The sequence below is a fragment of the Haliotis asinina genome, chromosome 15 (genome assembly GCF_037392515.1).
Source record: "Haliotis asinina isolate JCU_RB_2024 chromosome 15, JCU_Hal_asi_v2, whole genome shotgun sequence".
In the NCBI taxonomy this organism is placed as follows: domain Eukaryota; kingdom Metazoa; phylum Mollusca; class Gastropoda; order Lepetellida; family Haliotidae; genus Haliotis; species Haliotis asinina.
Window position 1 is genome coordinate 27,814,587 of NC_090294.1, and position 24,957 is coordinate 27,839,543.

General features: G+C 39.9%; 1 protein-coding gene across 1 annotated transcript in view; it reads right to left on the reverse strand.

The window, feature by feature from the left end:
* Nucleotides 1–6,132: 6,132 nt before the first annotated feature.
* LOC137266125 (protein mono-ADP-ribosyltransferase PARP14-like) overlaps nt 6,133–24,957 on the reverse strand; it is a 31,522-nt gene continuing 12,697 nt past the window's right edge. The window contains exons 7-19 of the mRNA XM_067801620.1: nt 23,294–23,530; nt 21,797–22,045; nt 19,179–20,900; nt 18,067–18,552; nt 17,670–17,809; nt 17,047–17,277; nt 15,069–15,290; nt 14,590–14,656; nt 13,332–13,696; nt 12,663–13,068; nt 11,470–11,621; nt 9,267–9,441; nt 6,133–8,876 (exon numbers count right to left, since the gene is read on the reverse strand). Of these exons, the coding sequence (XP_067657721.1) occupies nt 8,593–8,876; nt 9,267–9,441; nt 11,470–11,621; nt 12,663–13,068; nt 13,332–13,696; nt 14,590–14,656; nt 15,069–15,290; nt 17,047–17,277; nt 17,670–17,809; nt 18,067–18,552; nt 19,179–20,900; nt 21,797–22,045; nt 23,294–23,530 (4,736 nt within the window). The 3' untranslated portion in view covers nt 6,133–8,592. The remainder of the gene's footprint in view (nt 8,877–9,266; nt 9,442–11,469; nt 11,622–12,662; nt 13,069–13,331; nt 13,697–14,589; nt 14,657–15,068; nt 15,291–17,046; nt 17,278–17,669; nt 17,810–18,066; nt 18,553–19,178; nt 20,901–21,796; nt 22,046–23,293; nt 23,531–24,957) is intronic.

Genomic DNA, 24,957 nt, shown 5'->3' on the forward strand with positions numbered 1-24,957 from the left:
TTTCCGACAGAAGAATATTAATTTTCAAATACTCAGGCTCCATTGATGTGGAACTCTATTCCATTGTTATATTTAAGTTAGTGAGTGCTTATTGATCAGGCCGCATGAAGCGATATATGGTATAGCACCAACAGGTATGCAAGAACATGGCCCTCTTAGTTCAGGGACCTTCAGATTCACGACCTGACGCTTTCACCCCAATACAACGTTATATCACCACTATTAGAGGTTAGAGTCATAACATTTTATCAACAGACAGAAGAGCTGAAACCTCTGTAAGACTTCATGCACAGCCAGGGGCGGTGGCCTGGTGGTTAAAGCGTTCTCTCGTCACGCCGACGACCCGGGTTCGCTTCCCCACAGAGGCGCAATATGTGAACCCTTCTTCTGGTGTCCCCAACCGTGATACTGCTGGAATCTCGCTTAAAAACTGCGCAAAACCATACTCGCTCACTAAAAATCAAGTATGCTCGTTCACAGGGAACCTGCTTACGTCTACTCTGTCTGGTGTTGTGGCGTAAGGTTTGGCCCAGAACCAGTTCTATCTCTCTCAGAAATTAGTCAAGAGTTTCCTCTGACTACCGAATCAAAAAATTTCTCTGACAATTTTTGGTTAGATCGACCATAGTACTATTCAATTCGAAATATGATTCTTCAATGTGCAAGTTGTAAGATATTCTGACGGGGCTTAGAACCATTGAGTTAATCCGGAGTTGTCCTGTTCAGTACATGTGTACATATCCTACCTGTCGTATTTGGTAACTTTTTACTTTACTTTGTACTATTTGTAATTAGTAGAGCTTAACTTGCCCTAGTTCTGTGATGTAAATACGAGCATACTGCGATCTGTGTAATACAGTATTGATTTGTAAACATGGCATACCCTAATACTATGCCGATAATGGTATTGATGCGGTGCTTTGCATTAATTTATAAACTCTGCATGCCTTAGTTCTGTTGGGTAAATCTGGACTGGACTTCGGAGTATTTACTTGCCCTAGTTCTGATAGGTAAATCTGGACTTGACTCTGTTCTATTGCCTTCGTTGTATTTGGTAAAATTTGACTTGCCTTACTTCTGTTGGTTAAATCTTGACTGGACTTTGTTGTATTTCGTAAAACCTGACTGGTCCTATAGTTCAATTAGATAAATCTGGATTTGACTTTGTAGTATTTTGTAAAACTTGACTCGCCCTAGTTCTGATGATGTCCTTGCACTGTTTGGTCAAGCTGGATTTGGTCTTGCTGTAGTCGGAACTGCTGTCCACTTCTTGTCTGAACGTCTTGAACCAGAACTTTACATAGCTGTTAACGAGGAAAACGTTTCGTCATACTGAAAGAAAAGGAATTAGGGCTACTATAGATCGTATCATGACGAGACTAGTCATGCATCTGTGAGTACACTGAAGGATAATGTTGATGTCAGTAAACAAGATGCTAATTGTGTAAGTGATGAGTTATCAGGTGCTATACATATGTCACATGTCTATGCATCAGTGAGTTGTCATACTTACAGCCGTCCCAAAAGATCTGAAACTGACAAGTGTACTTGATGCCAACACACCAGAGGTTGAGTTCAAGGATTAGCTCTGCAACTTACAACAGTGACAGTCGGCGATCACATTCTAGACCACGGCATCTTTGCACAAAATAACCCCATCGCTAGACTGCCATAGGTTTATGGTGAGGTACGGGAGTAACGAGTACCTTAGAGATCGCTTTGTACAACGGTAACCAAGGCATCGTTGTACACAATAACAGCTCTAGACTGCCGTAGTTCATGATAAGAAACGCAACTTACGATCACCTTTTCCTAAGATCGCGCTGGACAACGGCACCCCGATAGCCATTGCAAAAAGTGACCTTCGCGTAATCTTAATTCCATTACCTAAACATAGAACTGTTTTAGCGTTCCGGCCGAATTAAAAAACGACACACAACTGGACAGATGTATGCAGACTAAACACCTACCATCTTTCTAGAGAATATCCACTATAACTTTCAAGTATTCTGAGGGAAATGGTGGTTAAAAGCACCTATTGTATACCTTCTTTTGTATGTTATTCATATCGTCACACTGAAGACCCGGAGAGAATGTCCCACATGAGTACAACGTGAGAGGCCCATTTCCTGGTGTCACACGCCATCATATTCCTGGAATATTGCTAAAATTAGGAGCTTCAGTGTCACTCATACCCTTTGAAGCAGGTTTTTAAGTATTGTACCCATGCGAACAGTCCTGTTCCAACTTAAATATAACGGGTGAACATTTCATTGTTCACTCGGATAACCCGCCCTTCCTTTCAGAAGCGTTAGCAAAGGGCCTAACGAGCTATAGGGAATCAGTTTTATTCCCCATTTAATATGTAAGTTTACTCAACCATTTTTATGGAAGAGTGTTATGAACATATTTACAAGAGATTGATCCATGGATGACACATCCATCACCGGTTCTAAATCGTGCAAATAGAAGCTCATGCTCTTGATCACTGGATTGTCTGGTCCAGACTCAATTATTTACAGACCGCCTCCATATAGCTGGAACATTGCTGAGTGCGACGTGAAAGTAAACTCACTGACTCACATTTATAAGACATATAATATCTTTGTTGTTTTAAACATAAGATTGGCTTCTGTGAGAATAGAATGGACTATACATGTTTTTAGTTGGCAATCGTAATATTTATGTGACAAAGTTCCCAGTGTAACACATAGTTCTGCATGTGGATATTAATTGAGTGTAATAGTGTGCCATGTTCAAATAGAGTTCTGGAAGGTACTACAACCCTGTGGGCCTTTCCACACGACTCTGACCCAGGGAATATTTGTCTTAGATATATCGGGGGAGTTCACTCTTGCATCATAAGAAGACCAGGAAGTGTGTAGTGTCCATTTATACCCTAGGTATTCCGTCAAGCATTTATCCTGGAACCTCTACTATTCTTTATTTTTATAATCACAGCTTTGTGATATCACTGCCTTTGAATGTGTATTTTCAGTCTACTTTGTACTGCCACTGCAATACCTTTGTATCTATGTGTATCAAACTGTAAATGTAGTTAATTGCAGAACGTAAGTGTTAATGTTATCACACGGCTATGTTGTTGTTGGTTTTACATCGAGTTCATTTACGTTCGGATTCCTTGTTAACTAGTGCATCAGTTTCAACTTGGGAACTTGCATAGTAATATGCTGGTTGATTCACACAGCGTTGGCATGTAGCAAATGAAATGAAGAACAAATCTCTTGTTCCTCTATTTAATCTTTGCAAGTTCTTGACAACGTTCTGGTCTACGGAATGAAATATTTGCCAGAGGCGGACCTGTTATAAAACCCATGTGCAATGTTTGCTCTTGCTATGCTGCATTGCCCTCAGGCAAGGTGTGTTGTTTTCGCCCATTTCCTTCTCTTATTGCCAGTAGTTATGTAACTTTTCTCTGATTGTCATAATTGTCAAGATTTAACTTGCATTCTGCTTCTCCTTAGCCTGCTAAACATATGAATAACCCAAACTATATTTTGATAAGAGTAACCACCCTCGAGGCACGTTTTACAATTCCCTTTCAGTGATTTCAAGTCATTGTGCAATGAAAAACATTCTTTGAATAATTGTGGACATATGAATGACAACTATAAAATAGAATAAGCGGACAGTGTGCATTCACATTTTATTTACCCTAATAGACAATACAGTATTTATGGCTGAGGATAATGAATATACAACAGCACAGCATGATTTTAATAGCATTCATGAACAATCTACGCTTATTTTGAACCAAAATGATTCTACCGTAATGCATGCTTGTGTGTGCATGGTCAGACAGTAACACACTCCCTTACTGACGTATTGAACCAAAATAATTTTACCGTAATGCATGCTTCTGTGTGCATGGTCTTTCATGTCAGTGAACTGCTGTCAGTGGCATTTAAAATGTGAAGACAACACAATTTCCAGTGGAAAACTAAGATGCACTTCCATTGAGTAACATACTGAGAACGAATCTCATTACATTATTCAGTGGCTACCAAAGCAAGCTGTCGGGTCTAATCAATATCAACACCATATAATTACAATTCCAAGTGTCATTTTCAGTATGGTTATATAAAAAAAACAGAAAACCATGTCCCTCATCACTGAAGAGATTAAAAGATGGAATAGAATACAGTGATCGGTGTTCTGAAAATTTACAGTTTTCCAGTTATTGAATCCTTAAATGTGTTCATTCTCGAATTTAACGTGCAAAATTTAAATAAACAGGTCTAGAGATACTCTCTTGAGAGGCAAACTGAACAAAGTCCATAGCGACTGGATACAATGACACTCACTCAGACAAGCCTGAATATCGGATTCACAGGGTTGTATATTTTAGATACATCTTTGTCTGCATCCGAGTAAAAGATTTAAAGTAATTGTTCATGTTTTTGTTGTAAATGTTGGATGAATTTTTATATAGCTGCTGGGTTACAAGGGACCATGCTGCAACTAGCGTTCTGCATGGGAATTCTTTATATTCTGAGAGTCTCATGTCAGTGGGAGACTCTCCAGGGTCTTATTGTCTCCAGTACACTGACAAGTATTGTAAGGAACCGGGTTGGATCAATCACACGCCACACAATCGAGTTAGACAACGCGCTTTAATTAAATAATGGGTTAAAGAATGGAAACTAATGATGCAACCTTGAACATGTCATTGACTCCTTGACTCTGTCAAGCGCTGGTGAACACATAACCTTGGCTCAGTCCAATGCCGTGAGCACATCACCTTCTCTCAGTCCAGCGTGGCGATATTTAAACTATTCAAACAATGTCCAATGTTGTGAGCACATCACCTTGGCTCTGTCCAGTACTGGTAAGTACATCACCTTGGCTCTGTCCAGTGCTGTGAACACTCAGTCCTGCACTGGTGACCACATCACCGTGACTCAGTCCAATGTTGGTGGTATTTAAACTATTCTAACAATGTCTTGCCCAAGTTATGAACTCAGTATCCCTATTCTTTGGTCTTCATCTTACTCATCTCATCACACCTTATAGTCCAACGGAGGTCTGTAAATATTCAAATCTGAACCAGACACTCCAGTAATCAACAGCATTAGCATCCTTCTACGCAGCTGGGATACGATTGCATATGTCAGCGTAGTCAGCGGGTCTGACCACCGTTACGACAAAGATGAGTAGATGAAGATCAATTCTAACCCGGGTCTTCACGACAACAACCATAAACTGACACAATCAAGATTCCAAAGTCCAGCTGAACATGCATTTTTTCTAATGGAAAAGGTTTTGTTGCTTTCTTTTCCACCGCAGCAGAACCTTGGAACAAACTTCCAGAGGAAGACTTCAAACCACTGCATTCTTTTCAATGAATTCCTTACAGCTACCGTTTACACAAAACTGTGCATAAGTCCTTAATTGTACTTCACTATTCGCAACCATTTGGTAGGTGGAATTTGTCGAATTCCTGACAAGAAAAATCATACAGAAAGATGACAGTTTCATGCATTTGTAGGCCGCTTCAATATTTTGTCACCAGAAGTGTGAAGTTATTACAGCTGTATATATGAATGGTCTTGCTATGTCTCGTTCTCAATCCTGATTACGCTTTTCAACGAAGCTGTCCAGTATATGAGAATATTCACAGAAGATCTGAAGTAAGTAAGTCTAGTTTTAAGTCGCCTTTAGTCGTGTTTCAGCAATATTACGACTGGTGACACCACAAATATGCTCCATACTTTGGGCCCATGTGAGGAATCGAACCCGGGCTTTCAGCGTGACGAGGAAATGCTTTAACCCATAGCCCCAACCGAACTTCAGAAGTACAATGCAACACGATTAAAAATATCCTCACAGGGTGACGCGTTTCATTTGGCAAGTCTTCACTGTAAACACAATAAAGAGTACATTGAAGCGTTTAATCAGTTTATATGTACATTATAATTCTGTATGACAAATGCGATTCTCTTTTATATTTAAGCTTCGTAATTCTGGTACAAACGTGCATTTCTGGTCTAAAGTGTACAGTCGATGTTGTTAAGATTCATTGTTTCATTAAATAGGTACTATGAGATACAAGGTTATCAATGGGTGTGTGCAGTAGGTATTCTTTCAAAAGTCAAAACAAAATATGAAAGCTGACATATATGCATTTATTAAAACACGTATAAGTGAAATACTGATACAGCTGAAATACTGATACAATATTTAGCAACATCACAATTACAGCTGTACAGAAATAGAACGTAAGCAAATTTATACTTGTAGGTGTGTCATTTCATAATTTCATTATTAATAGTCAAATAGAAATTAAAACAGAAAAGGGGAGTGACATTTTACAAAAACTGAACGTACACAATAAAAACATCAACTGAGATACAGTTAAACGATGGACCAATAAGGTGACGATACTTATTCATTCTGACACTGAGCAATGCCATCTGTTTTCTGAAATGGAGAGCGAACATTACAACACGGTTCTTCTTTCATTTTGTTTCATCAGTAAAAGAAATGAGGCTTCAGTAAAGACATACAGAAATCGAAACAGTTTACATATACGAGTTTACTATCTACTTTGCAATGTTTTTGCCCAAGTGTGACAAATCAGGATATACAGAAAGCCAGAGGATATGCCTCAATGATCTACCAATTCCTTTGGGGCAACAATAAAATCCAAATATTGAATAAACGAATATAATTGGATCAATGAAAATTAGTTATGACCCGGGGTGTTCGCTAGAAAAACTAAAATAGGTAAGCTTAGGGTGGGGAGCTTCGGTGAGTGAGTGAGTGAGTGAGTGAGTATGGTTTTACGTCGCTTTTAGCAAAGATTTCCAGTAATATCACGGCAGGCTCACCAGCATGGGCTTCACATGTACAGCTATAAAGGTAATGTCAGAAAACTTTCAAGACAGACAGGTACGATGGTACGCCTAAAGACCAGCTGATTCTTCATACAAAATACAATTAATCATATATTTTCACATATATTCTTCTGTTGAAAAATGCGTATATCATGAATCTTAAAACTTCATCATTTTCGGATAACTGAGTCTTTCAAAACAAAAGAGTCAATGAGTTTAGTTTTACGCCGTACTCGGTAATATTCCAGCCATATGGCGGCGGTCTGTAAATAATCAAGTCTGGACCAGACAGTCCAGTGATCAACAGCATGAGCATCAATCTGTGCAACTGAAAACCAATGACATGTGTCAACCAAGCGAGCCTGACCACCCGATCTCGTTAGTCGCCTCATACGACAAGAATAGTAGCCTTTTATGGCAAGCGTGGGTTGCTGAAGATCTTCACGAGTCTCAAACAAAAGAAATGGTGGTTAACTTCCTTTCTGACCAAATGTCCCACCGATGTGCTCAAAAAGGGCAACTATCATGGCTTATATCCGTTACAAATCACTGATTACATGACAACGCATCATACTCAATATTAGCACTCCTACGGACGAGCTGAATATCAATAGTATGTTGTCAGCATCTACATCTAGAAATTAACATTGTATATCTACAATGCACAAAAATTGATAAACATCTCCCATTAGTCACTCATGCAAAATATTACAAACTACTGTCCATATCACTGAGGGAGAATGCAGTAAGAATTTAATAGGCTTGAACAGTATTCATGTGCTCATCATTAACAAAACATTTCTCTATTTTTTCTCCCATTGTTAATACACTGATAACTGTTCACGGTTTAAATTCCCACGGAATTTCAAACGTACAGAAATACGAGGGCACCCTTGTCTTATCACACTATATAAATAGCTTGGTCAGTATTTTGTCATATGTTACCGTCGTCTTGACATTATATATAAACTCTAGATAATATGAACATTCAGTAACATTTCAAAATAAAGACCAGTTAAATCAAACATATTTAACCACGTCAAAAGCTTTTTAAAAAATCAAAAAGAGCTATATATGTTCTGTTGTAGAATGAAAGTGGATTAATAGTATTCAAATTGGATTTCAGATTTTCTGAATATATTTAACATTTCACTGTTTTCGCTCATCCAGGTCACACATGTTGCTCCCACACAGGTATGATCATCATCAGCGCCAGAACAAACTCGCTTATGAATAGATATAGATCAAACATTTTAACTCTCTTCAGTCTCACTAACAACTTGTTCATTCCAGTAACCAAGCAATCATCTGATACAACATTGACTACACAAATGTGAACTTTTCTGATACAGAAATCAACACATTTTCTTTCACAAAACATTATTACGTCCCAGTGTTGTATTTTTCTATTGGCAATCTGCATGAAATTACGATGCAAGGGCATCACGTTCAAAATGTGATAGTGAAGCCACATACACATATATTTTGGTGAGCGAGTGAGTGAGTGGGTTTACTTTTACACAGCATTCAGCAATATGGCATCCACATCACGACGGATACATACACATAAATGTGCACCTTCTGCAATAACATAGGACTGCGATCACTCACTGAATCATTTACTGGAGCTAGTTTCCGTGGGAGGATATTATACAATTTCATAGTAATCGACTTCCCTGTATAATAACTGTCCACCATCATGCCTAATCAGTGTCCAATGTCACTTTCAAAATTGTTACTGGAATGAAATGAGGTACTCAGGATATGCCTGCGTATCTCTGAATACAACAAAGATCTTTGGATTTGCAGGATCGTCTACAACGCTGTCATACAGATCTGGCTGGCCTGGATTCTTTGGTGGCGGTGTTCGTATTTGAGCTTGCCCCTGGGTGTATGATCCTGTAAGAACTTTACAGAGGAACATGTATCGGTTGCCCTGGCCATCAGTCGGTGCATATCGGTCCCTAGCAGCGTAGGCGGCATCAGAAGTGAAGTACACTCCTTCTCCCAGGGCGTTATCTGAAATCATGAAATATATCCTTGCAGCAATACCTTCGCGTAGCAACAATGTTAAACCGTCTTAAAGGATGATGGAAATGTTGCTGTTTTGTTCTCGTTATGAAATAAGGCCTGTACGTCTTACAGGGCACTACTTCCAGTATTATACTGGCTCCGGCTCCCTGTAGTGCGCCAACTACCAATATACGAGATGGGACCCAGCTTACTTTCGGAACCAGATTTCCGGCGACAAGCGTATATTCAAGAACAAGTTCTAGTTTCACTTTGTGCGACCGCCAAATATGACTTTACTAGACCGGTCTAAGGGTACGTTGTTTACCACCACGAGTACTAAGGTCTGGTGAAGAGCCGTGACCTGCTATAGGAACGCATGAACTGAAGGAAGCTCACTTTCTTTGTCGCAGTAGCTCCTGTTGAAGCCATATGTCATAATACTCATGGTGGCTTCTCGCGGAGTCCCATGCCACAGAGTCCGTTCCACCTGTGTGCCAGAGCTCTGTGTCTCCATCTGTTGTTTCTTGGCTTGGTACTGTTGGTACAGGGTCTTACTTTGAACTCTGTCGATCTAAACACATAGCAAAGAGATTAAGCAAAAAATGTGTGTATTTCCTTGTAATTATTAAATTTCACGACTGTCACCTGTAAATAATCCAATAAGAAGACTAAAATCGGTCACCGTGTCTGGCAATGTTTATTACCAGTAAAGATAGATGCAATTCAGACTGCTTCATAGAATTCTACCTGTAAATACCCATTTGAAGAAAATGCGCATTGCTGAAAGCAGTTTATCTACTTTCTGTGAGGCAGAACCTGAATCAATGGTTCATCTTTCCTGGAACTGGCAAACGTTTTCACATTGGTAAGAGTGAAACTGTGTACACACAGGTGCTTAATATCTTCAACGTGGTTTGATCCTTTTTGGGTGTTCACCAACTTTACATTCTGTTGAAATTGTTCACTTGATCATACTTTTAACTAAATCCCACAAAACCTGCAGTTTAAGAAGGAATTACAATATCATTACCTTATAGAAATTAAAGGTTTGACATTGGAATCAGTCTGCATTAAAAGAATTTGAAAAAAATGGGCACTGTATCCAAAACTTACCTCTGACTAACGTAGTTTGTGAAAGATATATGAATACGAATGAGTGTGAGAATGGTATAAAAAAGGATGATGTATGCATTGCTTGATCTCTGCATAATATGTGATATACATTGTATCAACACTGCGCATGCATAAGATCTGACATACTTTATATCAACACTACATAAGATGTGACGTATATTGTATGAACACTGTGTCAACGGGAGCCTGTGATCATCGGATTGTGGTGAATTAGTTCTGTATTAGATGAACATTACGCTGACGAAGACACATTAATACGTTGATGAAGACGAAGGTATAGTTTAGTTGTTCAAACTTCTTTGGTTGGTTTCACAAGACATGACAAACAAGTATACATGAATGAGGTGAGCGGACTTCCAGCTCAACCCCAGGGCCTTTCCTGCGGGCGGCATAATCCTGCTCGCGGCCGTCCCTACAAAGACAGTCGGAATGCCGGTCTCCACACTCGCATCTCACGTACAGTGTAGATGTGCGCATACATATATATACTTTTCAACAACAACAGACAGGCAAAAATTCAACAATGGACAGATAGAGAAACAATAGCACTTCCTTCTACAGTTGATGTGATGACAAACACAGCCAAGGAGGATGACCAATAAAGGCCATAAATGTCATATACAGTAATTAATGGAAGTGACGAAGAGGAACAAGGTAGCTGACAAAACAATGTACTCTGCGGTAGTGATAAAGATCAAGATTGTAGATTGATAATAATAATTAAATATCATATAGCCTGGCTACATAGTTTTTGGTCTGTAGAAATATTTGGACATGGCTGTCCTGAAGTAGACACTATAACAACTGCATAAGATATGAAATACATTGTATCAACACAGATAAAAGAAATTTATAAAATATGAACAACAAAAATGTTTATGACGAGGTTGTCATGGCGCCTTCACGGGTTGACAAGTATCAGTACGTCGATGATCTCTTCGGCATTTGCTATGAAAGGCAATTGCTGGGCAAAAATATTTTTTGTATAAATAAGGTGGATTAAAAAACAAACACACTCAAGCGTGATTGTGCAGAAATCGCAAGCCTGGCACTGAGAAGTATGAACATAGGTTTGAAGCATAGGGGGTTGATGCACCACATCCCGATATCAAATTTTCAAGATTAGGCTCATGGAGAAACATTATTGACTACAGCCTGTTCGTCGCCCTCGCCGCCATCTTTGATGATATTTATGCCATTTCAGGATGCTATGGTTGTCGTTTTTGGATGCTCGTGCCTGGATCCCAACTTGTTTAATATCACACTCAGCAATATCCCAGCTATATGGCGGCGATCTGTACAATCGAGTCTGGACCAAACGACCCAGTGATCAAACATCTTGACCAGTGAACGCTCCCCATGCTGTCAGTCAGTCTTACAACAACCACGAGTTGCTAAAGACCTGTTCCCACTACAATGGTGTTTGTTGAGAAAACGTCTCCAGAGGCTAGAGTGTGTCACTTACCCTTCGTATCTGTGCAGGTGTATTTCCCAAAGCTGCAGTAAACGTGTGTTGTATGCTGGTGAATTCTGGGTTTCCATTTGGTACCTGTCGAATCTTGACATCGTCTTTGGGAGTCATGACGTCCCATGTACTTGGCAAGTTGGCGGACGCTCCTTAAATGATATACATTACAAAACATATACCTGCATGCCAGAGACAGTTTGAGGTGCTAATGCAAGTGACAGAAATAAAACATGAGCATGGTGGGAGCAAGGGAGCACGGGGGCACGACGGCAAATGATTAACCAAATGACAGAACCTGATGAGGCAGTATGTATTAGTCTGTTCTTTCAACAGCAATGAATGGACGGGAGTCTCTTCTAATGGACTAGGCATAGGCTATTGCAGTCAATACATATTTATGTGAAAATGTGATATGTTAGATTTGTGTTTGTCAATCATTTATGCAAGGTACCCGTGAAGATCCGGATTAGAATTGGTCATCAGTAACCCATGCCTGTCGTAAGAGGCGACTAATGGGGTCGGTTGATCAGGCTTGATGACTTGGTTGACACATGTCATCGGTTCCCATTTGCGTAGACTGATGCTCATGTCTGCTCCCGATTACAGATCGACGCCATAATGGAATATTGCTGAGTAAACGAAAATGGCGAAAATGTAAACTCACTCTTTGTGCCAGGGACAGCCCAATATTCTTTATTCCTCATGATATCGCTGGAATGATGCTTAAAGCTGTACACATTTATAAAACTGGTAACAGCGTGCATACAATGCCACTAAACCAGAAAATATTGTTCATAGATATACTACAAAAGATGATTATCAAAGAAACGGCACCGCCCTGATTAATTACCAACAACACTGAACTCATGATATTCAACATGTCATCCCAATAAATCAACGAATATAACTTTTGTTTGTTTGGGGCTTTTTTAGCACCGCACCATTCCTGCCACATTGCGGAAATGTGTACATAATAGACTCTGGACCAGACAAGATCCAGATCATGAGCATCGGTCTACACGACTGGTATACGACAAGGATGGGTGGCCGAGGATCAAGTCTATCCAGGATCTTCAAGGGTACGGGTAAAAATACATGTACGCACATTGTATGAGTACTCAACAGTTAACCAACTCATATATCCCTGCCTTCTCCATCTTTACGACATAAATAATCCAGCAATATTTCACCTGAAACTTTATCTCGACGAATCATTTTCACGGTGTCAGTGGGATCTTCTGAAGGATACTCAACCCATCCGGTAAAGTCAAAGGTATATCCCTCATACTCCAATTTCTCCTTTTTCTGTTTTGTGTAAGCTCTCTCCAGCAATACATTAACTTTCTTATCATAGGCGACGACTCTCTCATCCCCATCTTCTGTTAGCTCTACGTACGACCATTCAACAACTCTTCGTAGTTCGTCAGCATATTCTTCTTCTTTCCGCTTCCTGTCCAACGCTCGTATCATCTCGTGGACCTTTTGACTTGCATCAGGGAGATTGGTCTTTAGGCCGCGCAGAGTGATACGTCCCAAGGCGTTGTTTACAGTGATAGAAACTCCACATTCTTGTTCAATCTTTTTGAGATCATTGATCTGAAAAGAAAAAAGCATGGCATATTAACAGCCAAGATGTTGTGTTCCAGAACTCTCTAAGTACTTCCAAAAGAACCTACTGTTGTGGGTTTAAATGATTCATGTAAGTGTGTGTGTACGTGTGAGAGAGCGCACGCACGCACACACACACACACACAAGCAAATAGGATAGGATGAGAAGCACAGATGACTCATGTCAAAATATTATGATTTGATTAACATACACCATTGTTTAAGAAAATATATGGAGATCATGAACTCACCTCTTCCGGAGACCACAACTGAACAGACTTCTCTTCTATAGGGACTTTGCCTGACTTGCTGTCCCAGTCTTTGTAGATCATTTCAACAGCTTTATTCACATTGGCGTCAACGTCGGTGTAAATCCATACCTTAACGTCCGACGGCTTAGGAACTGTCCGGGCTGCAGAGGGTTGTTTTGGAGGATCAGGTCGAGGAGTCTGAACAGGTGCATCACGCTTCCGTTCCTTACTAGTGAAGAAGTTGCCAACTGCCTTAACTGCTGCTCTGGCAATAGACATTCCAACCCTTTCGTTTCGCTTCGCTTTGTCTGACTTCAGCTTATCCCTGTAGGCTTCCAGTTCCTCGTCCCTCTCTGCATCAATTTCTTAAATAAAAAATCCATCTCTATTCCTTTTGTTTGATTGTTTGATGTTCAAGACGGCAATACTCCAACTATATGGCGGAGTTCAGTATATACCGAATCTGGGCCAGATAATCGAGTGATCAACATCATGGGTTTATCTACCCAATGTATGGTTGTTATGCTATTGGAAATGTGAATATGTTTATTAGACAGTTTCGTATGCTGGCTATGCACATGTTTAAGCAGGAATGGCATTCAGCTTTTAATGAAAGTTCCTGATATGATTCATATTGTCAATTTAACTCTGTTTGAACCAGAGCGTTATCTTGCTAACCTTCGCTACAGAAATGTTCGCAATGCTTTTACACGTTTTAGACTGGGCGTTAATGATTTATTAATTAACAGTGTGTCTGTGAAGAAAACCCGAAGATTCTGTCCATTCTGTTACATTATTGAAGACGAATCCCATTTTATGTTTATTTGTCCTGTGTATGAAACTCTAAGAAACAAGTATTTGCCACACATCTCGAATCAATACTCAACTACTACTGTCTTCTTTACCTTCCTGCAAAGGACCGACAAAACAACACACTGTAATCCTATATATTTACAAAGCACTTTTGTTAAGAAAAGAATTGATTACTAGTAGATAGAAAGTTGACCATATATACCACGGTTAAGACGTATCCCCTTTTCTATATGGACCTATGGTCTTTCATACAATAAAGAATTGAACTGAATGCATATTGCTTTGGAGGGACTCAATGTTGATACATTATACATATCTCGTCATATACATTATATCCTGACTGCCCCTCAAAATGAACATAAGCCGAAGGCCTGTATTCTTCACGAATAAACTTTGTAACAAGATGGATGAAAGGCGGCATTACAATTGTCCTTCTTAATGTTACCTCTCTGGGACGAAGGTAGTGTTCCTCCACTGAGTTCTATGTATTTCCTGTGTTCAGCTTCAAATGCCTAGAAACGACAGAAGCAATATACTTAATACAAAGATATTACAAAAGTTACAATATCCCCCACTGTAATATATACGCAAGGAAACAAATAACGCATGAAAGGAAAAGTGTTTCCTCTATCCTTTTCAAGATTTCTTCACAAAGTATGTATTGCACTGTGGGTGAAATTTTGGAAATAGTTAAAGGAACACTTGTACTTTCATGTGTTCCTATATTTTCATCTATGAGTATATTTAACAGGCATTTTAGAAGCTACCGGACAGTTGACATGTTTCGGAGGTTGTCTGAACCAGCTGGGCCCTCTTCAAAGATGGTTCTTCTGTAACCTTAGGAGCCAAATCAACCAATACAGATGTTGACTGCTGGATCATAAAGATGGAGCTGGGATAAGAAGAAGAGTAATGAGTAATGACCTGAATTGTCTTCTCGTCTCCGGGGTAGACAATGAATAACACATCATTGATGGTCGTCTCTGGATTGTCCTTCCCGAATTGGATGACAGTGTCATACATCAGCTTTGCAACAAGGTTTCTGGAGTATCCGAGGTTACCTGTTCCTAACGCAGGGATGGCCATTGTTTTCCATTTGGACTCATGTGTCTTCGTGAGGAGGGCTTTAAGAGTGTCCGTGAAGGTCTTTTAATAAAACAAAGTGAATGTTTTGATATAGAGGTCATGTAGAAATTAGAATCATTACACCCTTGTATCAACACGTTGGTGAATGTACTTCATACGTATAAAATACAGCGACGTGCTAACTTTTGAAAGAGATTGAATCAGCATGTAGGATATATTAAGCCCTGGGTCTTACTTAAATGAGAGGTGCACAAACCACAATAAATGAAATTGAAACTTTATATCTAAGCCAGTTCGCGAGACAAAGTAGGACACTGGACATATTCTGGCAGCCCCACATACAAATAGTTCATTCCTGACTTAATTAGTTATCTAATTGATCATGTATATATAGATTCGTGAAAATCCGGGGTGGAATAAGCCTTCAGCAACCCATGCTCCCCGTAAAAGGCGACTATTCTTGTCGTAAGAGATGACTAACAGGATCGGGTGGTCATGCTCGCTGACTTGGATGGCACATGTCATCGGTTCACAATTGCGCACATCGATACTCATGCTGTTGATCACTGGATTGTCTGGTCCAGACTCGATTATTTACAGGCCGCCACCATATAGCTTGAATATTGCTGAGTGCGGCGTAAAACTAAACTCATTCACTCATGTATATTCAGATTCGTGAAACTAGAAAGGTGTTCTCCATAGACAGTATGACAGTCAGACCAAAACTATGCCTTTACGTTCATGTCCAAAAAGTTTCAATGTTAGTGTTGTGTGCTTTTCAGTCCTAGTCACATTAATTCCAGACAGATACATACAGTAGAATGCTCAAACTCTATGTTTTGTGCTAAAGGTTAGATTATCAAATTGCGGCTGTGGGTAAAATCTCAATGTAAACATACTATACCCCGGCAGGGATTGGTACCTTGTACAGGAAGTATATGATTTTGTCAGCGGATTCGGTCTTTTAATTTCAGTTTCAAGAGCCCTTTAAAGAACAGCCCATAAATACAATCTATCAACGAGAGTATGCTTCTTGTACTTGTTTAATGCTGCAATGTGCAATACTTCAGCTACATGCCGGTGTAAAAACTGTCCAGTTCCAAAATTGTGAGCATCCATTAATTGGGATACGATGATATGTGTCAACCATGTTAGCTAGCCTGACCACCCGATCCCGCCTCTTTTGACAGACATGGCTTGCTGAAAACTAATTATTTGGATCTTCATTAGTGACGAGAATGAAATATATATAATTGTAAGTAAGTCACTGTGATGCCACCATGTGTCATGCATACAATGATTGTAGATATGTATAAGAACAATTGCAACTGCATGCATTTGAATTGAACTAATTGCTTTAGATGGGTGTAATTAAATGGCCTTCTCTGAAACCTTGACCTTATGCATGAATTTCATGCCAAACTTCAGGAGTTCATGCCAAAATTCAGCAGTTTATGACAAACTTCAAGAGTTTATGCCAAATCTTAGGAGCCCATGCCAAAGTTACACTCAAGTTTTGGAGTTTATGAACGTCTTAATCCATAAAGTATCTTGCTATATTATTATCCATTCATTGCTTATTACTTCTAAAATTCCAACCAAACAATTCTTCAGCAGTTTATGCCAAACATAAAGTTCTTGCCAGATTCAGGAGTTTATGTCATATTTTCTTGACCTTAAGTAACCCCTTCACAAGGTTTCTAGAAATTGGTTTTGAAAATTATAGGATGGTGAGGTTCATTGACAAGTATAAAAGCAAGTATGCCTCTATCCTCGCATCACAATAAGTGATTAAGAACAAGTTACTGAGTATTACCTTTTGGCCAGTTGTAGAATTCCACTGCGGCAGAACACAGTGGTAAATTTGTTCCACACACTGCATATCGCCTCCTTTGGTGACAGCAATACCTCCCATAGAGATACCCTTTGGGTACTTCTCCTTGCATTCGACCTGAATTGCCTTCCCAGCATGCTTCAGCAATGACTTAGATACTTGACCCTGACTGAGATTGAGATGAGTGTTGCTGGAGTTGACGATCACATCCGCCTAACATCAAGAAGTTATTGCAGTTATAAAGAATTGCGTTTATCAATATTCCAGTATTATCAAGGTGGAGGACACACGGCTTAACACAATGTACCCATGCGGGGAATCAGCGCGACGGGCGAACGCTTTAGTCTGTGGGCTACCCCACTGCCTCGCAGCTGTAGATTCAAATACTTCATGAAATGGCAACAATAACATGACAAAAACAGTTTTGGTTCTGAAAGAAGTGACTACAACCTTCAAACATCTCTCCAAGAACATGTCAGTGTATGTTCCACACAGTATTGCATGTAAAGGACCATTCGCTGTCAGTTTGTTTGAGATTGAATATAAACTCCACTGACGTACCGATACGAAATTTGATATTATTTACCTTTGACAAAGTATCTCACCTCCTCTACTCCCATGTCAGCTTTGACAAGGAGAATCCTGGGTTTAAGTCTGTTGGAAGAGGGAGAAGGGTCCTCCTCTATACTGCCGAAAGATTCTCTAAAGTCATCCTCTTGGACTGTATCATAGCGACTTGCATTTACTGCATCAAGAAATAAGGGATTCTGCTGTATCATAGCGACTTGCATTTACTGCATCAAGAAATAAGCGATTCTGCCTTATTCTTAGTTAATTGTATCTTTTGTCTGTTTGTTGTTTAACGCCGCATTCAGTAATGTTCCAGTTACATTGAGGTAGTCTGTAAATAATCGAGTCTGACAATCATGATCAACACCGTGAGCATCGGTCTATGCATTTGAGTAATCTCAGTTAACTTGTGCATCGGAAACAAATACTCACACTTTCTGTGGCCCATTCCACGACGCTGACCTCCATGGAGGGAATCTGTTGTATCTAAGTCCCCATCATTACCCCTTACATTTCCCTCACCAAAGACAGTCACTGCAATGTTCCACAACGGCGTACACTGTTGCCAGTTTTCAGTACAGAGGAAAACGTACTTTACGCTACTGTGTTGGTTGTCACAGAAGAATTCATGCACAGCTTCAACCACAGCTTTCAAAGCGTCATCAGAACTGAGATAAAGTGATACAATTCGGGTATTGAAAGCGGGAAATGCCACAGATGTTATGCTGTTCTTGGCAGCAGTTTCCAAACTTTCGGTGACTACAGTCTTGATGACGTACTCAGGGTCGTTTTCACCCGTTGGTCCAACGGCATAGATAATCATTTTGCAGCTCAGAGCGCCCGCTGAACTGCTGATAACGTCCCCTTCAATCATCTGACCTGACAATCGTCGAACCTCTGAAACAGCTGCATCTCCAGCTGCAATACAGATTGGGGAATACGTTGATCACAAGTTAGTCCTATCATGATGCATGGTAATTAAAGAGTGTATTCATTTCCTGGCCATAACGTTAAGGTCGAGTGAGTAAGAAAGACCCGGATCTTTAGCATGACGGGCGAACACTTTCACGACAGAGCAACCCAACTGTGTCCGTTACACACACACACACACAAGCGCGCGCGCACGCACGCACGCACACGCACGCACACACACAAGCACACACATGTATTCCATTGTACACTATTAAGTTGCAACTTGAACCTGGCCGATCATACAGTAAGTGAATGAAATCGGGCACCTGGGCCTTAAAGAACAAGGTTGTCCAACATCCATAGAAGCTTGAATCATAACAATTGGTGAACTGCATTAGAATAACCCAAACTATATACCATACCTCATTTCAGAAAGTGTGTGCGACAATGCATATAGTGTAGTTACGAAAAATAAGAAGAATAAGAAAAATATCCATGAGACTTCAGGTCAGAGAGTGCATTTGTGCATATAGTGTAGTTCAGAAAGACTGGAAAATAATTAAAATGGTCAAATGCAAATAAGGCTATCAGCTTATTTTGTGCTTCCGATACTAAGAATGGTTTCTACAAACCTCTACTGATCACTTCCCATCCTTGCTCTGAATCACTGCTTAGTCCAGGAGTGACTTCCACCACAACTGCATCCACATCTGGGACCAAGGAAACCAAATCCCCCACGGAAATATGCAGTTGCGCTTCATTTTGATGATAACAAATGAAGGCAACTTCATGGACCATGGGTGTTTCATCTTCACTTTCATCTTCATCATTGTCATTGTTGGCTTCTCTCAGTGAGATGACGCATCTTGACTCTCGTTCAATCCTTTGCAAGACAGAGGATGCGTTTTCTAAATAGCCTTTCATTCCTGGGCGTGACACATATTGCATGTGTTTTGTTATCCTCTTAGTGATGCAGTCTAATAGCTTAGTGGCATGAGGCTGTCCAGCTTTTGTGGAGTTCAAAGTCAGCGAAAAGTCAGGACCTTTCTTTCGAACAAACTTAACGCAAAACTGCTCCAGTTCTTTCTCAATTGCGTCAAGTTCATTGTCACAGTGAAGCATCACAAATTTTATTTGGATGGCATCACACTTATATGGCACAGTGTAAATGCTGTTTCCCTGAAAGAACGTTTGAAGGACAGACTCTACAGGAACACAGTCACTGCTGACTGCAGTTATGACTATTCGATGCTTCTTAGGTTCAGGCGTGATGATGACTCTATCCTCGTGTGCCTGTGTAAGTCCCGACACACATTCGTTGAACATAGTTGTCGATAGTAGGAGCTCATTTTCGCGATCAAGTGGCAATGTGATTTCTTTCAGCGAAGTCCCTAGGTACTTTAAAACATCCTCGATCCTATCTTCAGCGGTATAGTACACTATTACCCCTTCTTTACCTGCTTCCCAAGATGCATTCAAGGGCGATGGCCGATCCTGAAGGTTTTTCATGAGAAGATCGGATACAGTCCTACGTTGTAAAAGTTTGACTTGTTTTGGAGTAAATCTGCTCACGTTTGTCTGTTGCTGTATTTTACTCAATTCCTCATAAGCTTTCATTTTGCCAGACTGAACATCCCTCTTTTGACCAGTGAACCGTATCTCACCTTTATCTTCATCCACTTCCACAAGCAAGTCTTCCGTTTGCATAGCTTCCAACAACCCTTGCATTTGTAAGAGCCTCAGTTTTGCTGGATTTGTAGATAGTTGGTCGACGACTTCATTTTTCTTTCTGTCATAGTGTTTCTGTATTCCATCTACAGTCTCTTGTATTTCACTTACATTATTGGACAAGGTATTCTGTGGCCCTGTAATGACAATGACTCCTTCCTTGTCTGAAAACACCTGTATTTCCTGTGGTAACTGCATTTCTGCCATTTTCGTTTTGACTTGAGTCCAAATATCAGTACTGACCGAAATCATCTCCACTTTGACTGAATTCTGTTCATTTGTAAACTCAGCCTCTGCTTTTTCTTTCCAGGTTTTACAGATAGACTTTGCATCTGGAGTATCCATTGAGAAGCTTGGTGTAAAAGTTACCACTCTGTCCAACAGATTTAAATCAATATCTGTATTGGCATTTGCCATTTTCTCTTTAAGACAAATATTTGCTTCACTGTTTTCCGCAAGATATCTTAATTTCCATTCATCCAAATCGGAAACTGTGAATGTGGCCGGTAATTTTGAACAAGGCGGTTCCAAGAAGCCACCGGACTCTCCAAGACACTGGAAGTAAAGGCTAACTTCGACTGGATGCTTCATCAACTGATGTTTTCGTTTGGACACACTCTCAGCAACTGCAAATAGCACATATTCACACTGTCAGAGCTACAAATTACCAGACAGATCTAAGAAAGCAGAAAACAAATAGCCTACTTTATGATTATAATGTCACGTCATGATTTTGATGTGATCTTCCACAGAAGACTAAGGAAACGTGTTACATACTATCCATCAAAAGTTTCAACTCACCAGTATACATATAGCCACTTCAAGCCACCGTTCTAAACTGATTTTTCAAAATATTAAATTCTGTTCAAATGTACTGTTTACACATGAACTAATGTACTGTGAAACTGTTGTTTCAAGTATTGTCATGAGTTCAGTAAATGATGAAACTCAGTGAAAATACAAACTTTACACCAAAACGCAGCTGGTCACGTGCACGATATTTGAACAGCCTTCTGAACATGATCCTCGGGCAATTCATCTAAGTCAGTGGAGAAATTCATTAACCATATATATGTGTCACATTGTGAAATCAGTCATTTCGTGAAATGTCATTTCATGAAGTTTTTCACTTGAAAAAGCAGATCATAATTTCAACATGACGTGTTGCAACTAACAATTAAAACTATTGTGGGACAGACTGTTGAACTTCAGTTTGGCTTTGAAACATTTACATCTGTTTGTTTACCACTCGCTGCGTCCAAAGCAACCACACCTCACACTCCTATCCACCACCTATAGATGGAATAAAATTTAATGAAATGACTGAAGTATATACATTGTTGTTACACAAAATGACGAGAAATGGCTGAAAGGTTTAGTCATTTAGTCATTTCATGAAATGACTGATTTCACAATAACCTGACTCTAACATACATACACATAACATAGAGAGAGTGCTTTAAGTGAGTCTGAACTTTTGTAAAATTTTGATGGGTAGTTTATATTGATTCATTGCTGAGACCTTTTGCACTCTGGAACTTGACGACTGCACATCTGTCTTGACTGTTCCTGGTCACGTGTTCTACATCAGCTCCACCACTTCGCCTGGTGTTCTCGAAGTACAGCTTCAGCTGTTCCTCTGTTGTCTGATCTGGGATGTTCCACACTGTTATACTGGCTGTCTCTGGGACAGACTCGATGTTGAAAGCTATTTCCTTTCCTCCTTGTTTAAAAGGTTTCTCCTTCATTGTGTTTTTCAGGAACTGCACATCTGCAACAGATATGTTTGTAAAGGCCAACTTGCAAATTAATTTAGTTGTTTAATAATTAATATGGGTTTGTTTTAATGTACATGATTATACAATCATAGAAATGATCACACATGATCATTGGTATCTATATACTAGACAATTTTTCGTTTCGTGTTCAAACAAATTTAAATAATACATATACTCCAAAAAAATGGAGATCGAGAAAGTGAACACCAGTGATTTGAACAAGGGTACGTGTTGACGCGGAACATCACATTCCGAGTGATAATGTCTGTGAAATACATGATTGTAGTGATCGATTACAAAGTCGATTTTCATGACCTATTGTTTCTGTCAATAATTGTATTGATCCAGTTACAAAGTAATTCAATTGAGTTTATTCATACTTGATTCTCTTCAAGAGTATAATAATTGGATATACCACAATAACACATTATCGTATTTATGCAGCATATCAAATCCTTCTGCAAGTTCCAAAGTTCATACGCAAATAATCCCACAGCACTGAATATATCACATAAAGGTGTCCAGTTTTACTTGACATTGCGAATATGTCATCCTATTGTCTAAATAATTAATTGCTGCTGACATATTCATTTCATGTTTCTATCTGATCACCGCATCCGTGGTGTAGTGGTTAGAGCGCCCGCCCAGTGAGCGGAAGGTTCTCACTGTCTGGCTCTACGCATTAATGGGAAAAACAAGGACTGGTCGGCTCCGACTCAGCATAATGTATCTGAGTTTCGTATTCATGCTCAACTGCGGCATGGTATCTCAGTGATATAGCACTTTAAAACCTGTGTATGTCTTGACCAGTACAAGCATGCACGTTGTCATATGAGCGAGATATTCTATAGTACAATGTTAAACCCCACTTCACTTCACCTTTCATCAGATCAACCTTAAACATCATGAAAATGTGTTGCTTCCATTGTATACTACCCAGTGGAAAATCGCACTTCCTGTCTCCTGCAATAACATCAAGTTCCAAAAATATTATTCCTAACATAGCCTTCGGTATCAAAAGGGATGGCGGGGTAGCCTATTGGTTAAAGCGTTCCCTCGTCACGCCAAAGATCTGGGTTCGATTCCCAACAAGGGTACAAAGTGTAAAACCCATTTCTGGTGTCTCACGCATGATATTGCTGAAATATTGCTAAAAGCGGTGTAAAATCATACTATCACAAAGGATTGTTCCACAAGCTTGCATCTTTCCCAAGGGATTGTTGCACAAGCTTGCATCCTACCTTTGAAATCTTCTGTGAATGTTACGAGAACATCTCCATCTTCTTCTCCAAACAGCAGTCGCTGGACATCAAGCCCTGTCTTCCCGTCCATGTAAAGGACCAGTGCGTCATAATTATCCATGACCGGTACACCTCTGAGTAGCACTTTGTCCTTGCACATGACTTGGGGTGCAGCCAGCTTTACTTGCAGCAGTCTACCAGACTGTTTGTGTTCTCTTGTGACAACTCTCTTCGCAACTTGAAGCAGTTAAAAAACAGAAGAAGATAAGACAAGATCGTGTCCGCCTGTGGCCAGGTCAACCTTGGAGTCAACTTTGTGGTCAGACTGTTTCAGTGCTGTCTAAACCCCTAATGTACAGTACTCAAGCCTGTGTAGCCAGAATCCTTTGACCTGAGTTCCCATTACGATAGTATGCGCGTTTCAACCATCGGGCTCTATTGGTGACCGACTCATGTTATTCCGGAACAAGACGAATAGCGACTCGTGCCCCTCGGAAATGATTTCACATCGGCGTAGGAACATTAGAACTTCTTCAGACAGGAACGATAACTCTATTCCTGTTTAATTCCAGTGCTTCTAAATATCACCAAATTACTCAAACAAGCTCGTCAGAAATGCACCGTTGTCGACAAACCAGGTGCGTGTATTTGACTTTCTCAATCGCATGAATCTTATCACAAACTTAACGTTAGACAGCACAATTCTGTTAGCTGCGTTATTAGAATTTTCAATATTGCGATACACACAAAAAAAACCCACACAAACACACACAGACAAATATAATAATAAAAATAATAATAATGACTTATTAACACAATGCCATAATCAACTCGTTTTGAGTCGTTCCTTTGATCGCCATATACGGTTATATATAGTTTCAATAGAGTCGCTTCTAGTTTACGGGTCTATACGCGTTTTTATTTAACAGCGAACGTGCCAGTTATGTACCCAGTTAGGATTGGTGGGAACTCGTTAAATTTTGCGACCATACATGCATTGTTGAGAGTGCATTGAAACCTGCGCGATCTCGTTGCGACTGCATTTGAGACCCTCCACAGACCGTTTGAGACAATCGTGTGTCGCTTTTCGAGTGGTTTTGACAAAACCAGTCGAAAACTCCTTAGCAACTGATGGAGAGTAATTGCAACAAAAGAGACCATGTTTGAGAGCAAAGTGTCTGCGTTGCGACTAACTTGCGACTAGTGTACTGTCTTCGCGAGCGATGGTCAGCAGAGGTCAATTTTCGGTCGTAACTCGGTCGCAAGCCCGGTCTAACTGGGATGTAAATGACCAGTTGGTGGCCACATTAATACGTGCTAACACCTAGTTGCAGAGAGACGAGTCAACTTCTTTATTATGAGGAGCACAGCATCACCAGCCTTATGAAGGTGTAAGGATACTCCGAAACGTTGTTTCTTATCATAAAGTAACTGACATCCTCTTCTTTATGTCTGTCATTTTTAGATGCCATCCATGGCTTGCTTTCAATACTAGTCACACTTTGCTAAGGATTAAATCTTGGCTTCAACAGAAAACAATGATGTGGGCGCTCATTTGGTTTAACTATCTGAGCCTACTGTAAGCATGGGTCCTAGTTTTCAGCATGTCACTACATCTTTTGGATCCTAGACATGCAGTTGACAGGTGTTGTTTAATTGTTTAT